The following is a 7175-nucleotide window of genomic DNA, read 5'->3' on the forward strand; positions in this document are numbered from 1 at the left end:
CCACCTTTCGTGGGATATGGAATCTTACGGCAATCCGATGCCGTGGATTATGCGATCCCGCGGCAGTTACTTGCCGTTAGTGTTTTTTATGTGTTTAATGGAAGGGTGCTAGTACATTTGAATTGGTCAAAGGGGTGCGCCCAAAAAAAACTTCTCCATTTCCATCATCTGCGAATGAGCCAAGCTATAATAAAAGATGATCTCTCTTAATTCCGACATTATTTTCTAAACAAACCATGTCAAGCAATATGTATTAGGTGGAAGGAAATACCACTCATATCATATCTAGTAACGGTGTATTTCAATGGAAGAAGTAGATGTGGAATCAAAGTAGAATAGTGGACAAGAAAATTAGCCTTAAAATTCGGTTAAGTGCAACTAGAACATGAAACTAAAAAAGCAAAAAAAAACATTTCAATAGAATCATTCGGTTTTTTTTATAAATTTTGAAATTCAAACAGTGGAGAGTCTTCAATATTTCTTGATGTCCACCAAAACAAAGAACAGAAGAACAGAAGGAATAACAGTATGACACGATGGGAGGGGATGCACAAAGCCACAAACTATGTTTTTTTTATCCCCCTTAGCATTTTTTTTTTTTTTAATTTAAATTTTTCTTCAAAGAATTAGAAACTGACATTAACTGTAACCAAGTCATATTTTTTGTTTTAGGGGAGGTATTATGGTGCTAGTGCTACCCTGCTAGAGAGGTAGCTCGCTAGCATTTCTCGTTTGGAGAAATGAGCTTTTACTTCACAATAATAATGTATTTTATGAGTTCACAACCCAGTTGATACTTGATAGAGATTTACTCTTGCCAAATTAATGAGAAGTTCCTTAACTCAGAATGGTGGCGTTGAAAGGAACGCAATCATGCACGGTTTCGAAACTTCGAAATTCTGATTATTAAAAAACTCAAACTTTATCGTGACTTTTCAGAGTTCCAGTGAGACTATGTTGGCAACTTGGCATACACTCCCTATAGCGTATATATGATGTGTATTAGTGTATATGTGACGTACTCGTCAAAATTTATTCGAAAGAAAATAAATGTTTATGGTTATATCTCAAAACGAAACGTATGGTCAAATTATCTAGGGGTTACCAATTTACCATTGATATATAGGACAAAAGACAGTCACTAATAAACTCCATCTAACATTCTGTTTCAGCAGTTTAAACTCCTTCAAAGTTCAAATCCTCTAAAATGGTCCAAATATTGAATTACTATACATCATCAATTCATCATATCAGAGAATTTGATATTTTACGTGTAAGGTTTAATGGGTCTCACTCATTAGTCATTACACAAAAAGTTGTGTTCGGTATGTAATTGTTTAAGAGTAAAATGAAGTGCATTGCAGACAATAAAGGTAATACAATATTATCAATACATTAAGATGGGCAATATATATTTTCTTAATAGATTAGAAAGATACGATCGAATCATCTTAGATTTAGAGGCCATAATATAATGACAACGATCAAAAGACGACAAAACATACTCTAAACCAATTCAACATCTAAAATTAATAAACAACTATTGTCGAAACAGAACAAACTTATATGTGATTACAAGTCATTTAGTTTGATACACACTATGACACTAGCAAAGTTATTTAGGAGTTGACTTGTAACTTGTTCCTTATTTCACGATTACTTTGATGAAAATCAGCACGATTACTAAATATAAGTCCCTGCGAATTCCGCGCAAAACATTGGTGATGTACTGATGTCTCTCTAAATCATAGGAAAACAAAGCTTCTTCCCACGTTTACTTATGTCTCAACTCTTAAACTGCACATTGTATATGTTAGACCATATTATCTTGCTGTAGTATATATATATGATAAAGAGCCTTAATACTATATTTAAAAATACCGTGTCATTCACTGATTCGACTATGCCTAGTCACAAGAGTATCTCATCTAAGAGCCTAAGAGGTCACTTTGTGAGAATTCAATCAAATGAGGTGTTATCCCAGACAACAAATTGTTTAAAAAATGTTATGATACCTAATATACATTTATAAATACAAATTTTTTTGTTATAAAAGCTGTAAATAGGATGACATAACTTGTGGTCTACATCAATGGAGACTGTGTCATTACAAAAACTTAATATCACATGTCTTTAATCTAAATTTGATGGTCTAAATTAATCATAGCCGTCTACACTTTTGCAATATTTCCATATAAGTAAATAATTACAAGGATACAAAACTATAATGTCTTTGGAAAGTCTAATTACATTAGTTTAAAGTCTAAACGCCCGTGATTTGAAATAATAGAAGAATATTATAGGCTAAAATCCAATATAGCGCATGCAATTTTTTTTTTTTTTAAACAATAAATGAAATGTGGTGAGATTAAAAAATGAAGGATTTAGAAATTTGAAGGAACTTCTTCTAACCTTCAAGAGATGTTGTTTTTTTTGTACTAACTCTCCAATGTATGGTCGACTTTGTAAAAAATCCCTCCAAAATAATAATCGTCACAAAAGTCCCCCAATTCCTTCTCAAAATTGCTACAGACCATTTACTTTTTTGAAATACCAAATTTACCCTTATACAATAGTCGTTAAGATTTAATTCCTATTTTATTTTTAACACCTAATGACTTTTTTTCATAACCAAAGTCTTGTGTTATAAACTCATCTCATGGGCAGTGGTTTTTGATAAAGTAATTTCAATCTGTCATTCTTCCTCCTCTATTATTCATCTTATTTTCTTGGTTCATATGAACTGGAAAATTGTGTATATAATCAAAGTTTTTCAATAAATTTGGAGAGTTTTCTCAAACAAGATTTAGAGTTTTTTGTTGTAAAATAAGCTTTTTGGTATTTAAAAAAAAAATGTAAATTTAGTATTTCAAAAAAGCAAACGGCCTGTCAACAGAATGGGGAGGTCTTTTGTGACGATTTGGAGGATTTTTCACAAACTTGACCATATAATGGGGGTTAAGTAAAAAAAACCCTTTTAAAATGAAGAGGTTTGTTATCATTTCTACCTATACTAGCTTTAGTTATAGCATATGGCTTCATGATGCACCAATCTCAAATGATCAAGAAAGAACAAATCAAAATCTAGGAAAATAATTTGTTCAAAGTTGATTTCCCAAATGAAAATGTAAGTATACTATGTATACAAACTTAGGAATTATAGAGAAAAAGGAATTGATGATCACATGGGAATGTATCTCAATAATCAAACTTGAACTTATAAAAACCAATTAAAATCTACAAATATATATTCTTGATACTTTCCAGTTAACCAACCAAAAAAAAAAAAAAATTGATACCTCTCTTTATCATCAATGTACACAATAGCCATACTGAATTGAAGAATGAGAGAAAAGAACTAACAAGAAATAATCCAGAAAAATTATGAAGGACTTTATAGCTTAAGAGACAAGTCTAGTTTTTGCAGTTCGTCTTGATTATTCTTTGGTTGATTACTTCCTGTTGCCGCCCATCGATAACCACCAATTCCTTCATCATTTGGGCTTAATTTCCTTGCAGTATCAAACCTAGCAGCACCACTTCTTGATGGTTGTTCTACACTCATTCCACTACGATATTTTTCCATTGCTGCTAACCTTCCAATTGTAGGTTGCGGTTCAATAGGAGGCCTAGACCACCCGGGATGACCATAAAGATAAGGATTACTAGATGAAGATGGTACAAAAAATGGCTTTTGGATCATAGAGTGAACTTGAATACCTAGTGATCTATTACATGAACCATGAAGAGGTAGTGAAGCCAAGCTTGAATAAGGGTTGTGGAGATGTTGTTGGTGATGGTAAGGATGGTGGTGGTGTGAATTGTATCCGAAAGCGGCCGCAGCTGCCCCCAACCGCTGCCCTCTCTTTGCTATTGTCCTTTCACGCTTATGTGCATTTTGATGACCTCCTAATGCTTGTGAGCTATAGAATTTCCTTTGGCAAAAGTTGCAAGAAAAGACTCTTGGCTCGGATTCTATAGCATTAACAGCATCCAATGACTTTTGAGAAGGACCAAGGTTGAAACAATCAATCAGATTGAGTTCAGACTTTGAAACACTATCAGAGGTTTTGCTAGAAAGAGTTAGGTCTAATAGCAGACTGGGCTTGACCCCTTCCTGTTCTTGCTTCTTTTCTTGTCCATCTTCTTCTTGTTGTGCTTGTTGTTCTTCTCCTTCTTGTTGTTTCTCCTCTTCTACACATGTTGGATTAGTATTTGAGATTGAGATGATGCTTGAAGACTCGGAGAAACAAGGTTCTATCTTGTTTGAATCCATTAGAAGATGAAGTTTTGGAGTTTCAAACTCTTCCTTGGTGGTTATTTGAACTTGGGTTATTGAGGTGAATCCGTGAATATATATTTATTGACAAGGAATAAATGATTAGATCTGCTAAATAAGTAAAGTAAGGATGTACAGTCTTTTACAGTTACAATGTCTTAGAATGGTAAAACGTAGAAAGATCAAAGATATATAAGCAAAGAACTGGTAAGGGACAAGAAAGGAGTGGATTTGTAAAGGGGAAACTTGCACTTGTACGTATTGTCAACATTTAATTGAAAGTTGAAACTCAGTTGAACACCAAAATGTACGTGTTTTAAATATTTTCATGATACATATATCTTCATCTAGAGTAAAAGGGGTCCATTCTGCCAATCTTTTATTTTCATTTATATCTTTGGAAAGTGTTTTAAAATCTCCTTAAAAAAAAATCAAGAAAATAATCTAGAGGACCAATTTCAGGCCAAAGCAACAGTAAAAGAAACCAATTTTTTTTTAGTAACTCATAAGGACAAATTCCAGAATTAAGCAGCCCACGAACCCACAATTTCAATTTTAGTAACCCTCAAAGACAAAATAAATTGGCCCGGCCTTTATACTTTTTTTTTTTTTTTTTTTTAAATACATGATTTACCTCTCCGTGTTATTATAGATATATAAAACATATAAATTTTTATTTTTATTTTTAAATACCAGTTTCACTCCTTTGTGTTATATTTATAAAACAGAGAAATTTGACAATTGTTCATACCTAAATAGGTGAATTTACCTCATACACTATATTGATGTATAAACAATCATACCCAAATATGTATGAACAATTACTGTTCTCCATTAGATGTTCTTACTAATCTTACATTATGTTGAAGTATGAACAATGATTGTTCATACCTCAATGATTGTTCATGTACGTATGGTATGAACAATGATTGTTTATAACAATAATTAATGATTGTTCATACGAACATTAATTGTTTATAGCTTATGTTGAAGTATGAACAATATTTATGTTTTGATTGTTCAATATTATTCATAGTCAAATAGGTGTTCTTATTGATTATGTATTAATTATTGTTCATTCTCTAATAGATTACATACTATATACATCGGGTACCGGTTGGAACGAGCTGTTTATTATTTTGCATCAGAGGTATAATTGACATTTCATCTACCCAAGCCGTTTTTTATTTCGCGTCAAGAGTATATTTGACCTTTTATTTACCAGATTCTTGTAAGTGATTAAAAAAAAAAATAAGTGAAGAATTATTTTCTTCGGCCGAGTTGTCCTTGAGAGTCACTTCATGAAAAAAAAAATCTATAGGCAATGGCAATTTAACTCTAACCATTAAGACCAGACTCAATTACACCCAAATTAAGGTAGAGGACAAGCGCCCCACAAAAATTAAACTTTTTTTTGGCTAAACTACAAAAATTAAGCTCCATATGTGAGTATGTAAGGTTAATTCTTTTTTTTTTTTTTTTTTTTTTTTTGGGAATCAATATTGCACATGTACTACTTCCTATACATAAAACTTGATCAAGCCCAAAATATGAATTTCCATCATATACTTATCTTTTGATTTTTCAATGTACTAGAAAATATCAGTATGATACTCTTGAGAAAAATTCAATCCTAGGCGCTTAAGAGCAAAAAGTCTTCTAAGCACCCATCCACCATCTTTTTAACTATTGATTAACTCAAATTAATTAAAATCTAACTAAATATCTATTTTATTCTCTCTCCAACTCTTTCAATTTTTTTCTCCTCAAATATTTATTTTCTTTGTGATTTTATATTAATAATAATAATAATAATAAGCTTTTCGATCACTTCTAATAAACTACTTATAAACTAGGCCATACATAAGTTTTTCACTTTTACATCAAAAGTTAGTGATATACACCGGCACTTTGCGAGCTACAATGATTTTTCCTAATCATGTGTTAAGGATGATATAAATCATTTTTTTTTATGTACCTTTTTTTGACTTGTTAAGTTAAATATATTGAAATGATCAAAAAACAAAAACAAAAAACAAAAAAGTAATACAAGCTTTCTCTCTCAATAGTGGACATCCAAACAGGTGGATTCCCTATTAGAGCAACACAAACAAAATCTAACAAACTTGCTAAATAGATTTTCGTTCCCATTTGTATAATTGATATGTCTTATATAAAACTAGCCCGTTATATGAACTCCACTTATTGTACGTACACCAAAGAAACTCCACCATGAAAAACAATGAATTAGAATTGAAGCTGATTTTTTGTGGAGATATTCTCCCAACAATATAGATCACCTTTAGAAAAAATCAAAACATTTTCAAAATGTCTAGACATATCAAAATTTGCTTACAATGTATATAAAATTCAGCATTCATCTTACGCTATCGACTGTATTAGTAGATTTTAGGTACCTTATTGATGTTATGTTTATGTACGTGTTTCTTATATAGTATCATCAAAATCTTTCCAACTTCAAGTTTTACTAATTCTGAATAGACACTTATTATTTTTAAATCCCCTTGTGTCCAATCCAATTTACAATATGTTCTCATAAAAAAAAGTTACAATATGTTCCACATACATAAGAAGTATATATCTGCATATTTTATTTGAGCAGTTGTAACATACTTTTGCATTTCTACATATCATAATACTGTTTACAGTAGCTTTACATTTGCAAACAAGAATACGAAATTGTATTTCGAAAATTATTTAAGTTCAACTAGTCATAAATTGCCTTTAAAAGGTTTGACTAAAGGATCTGCGCAAGTGTCGACTGTATGTATTCTTGAATAGTGAATGACGTGGAACTGATGACACATGGCCGACAAGTAGACGATATGCTGATGTGGAGGGCCTACCATGTTTCTTGAGTGCTGTCCTATGCAAT

At 31.6% G+C, this 7175-nt stretch overlaps 1 protein-coding gene across 1 annotated transcript; it reads right to left on the minus strand.

Annotated features, from left to right (window-relative positions):
- Positions 1–3194: 3194 nt before the first annotated feature.
- LOC147508157 (zinc finger protein 1-like) lies at positions 3195–4510 on the minus strand. Its single transcript, XM_086600730.1, has one exon. It carries the CDS (start codon positions 4274–4276, stop codon positions 3395–3397), a length of 882 nt encoding a protein of 293 aa, XP_086456856.1. The 5' UTR covers positions 4277–4510; the 3' UTR covers positions 3195–3394.
- Positions 4511–7175: the final 2665 nt, after the last annotated feature.

The sequence above is a fragment of the Coptis chinensis genome, chromosome 3 (genome assembly GCF_015680905.1).
Source record: "Coptis chinensis isolate HL-2020 chromosome 3, ASM1568090v1, whole genome shotgun sequence".
Classification (NCBI taxonomy): domain Eukaryota; kingdom Viridiplantae; phylum Streptophyta; class Magnoliopsida; order Ranunculales; family Ranunculaceae; genus Coptis; species Coptis chinensis.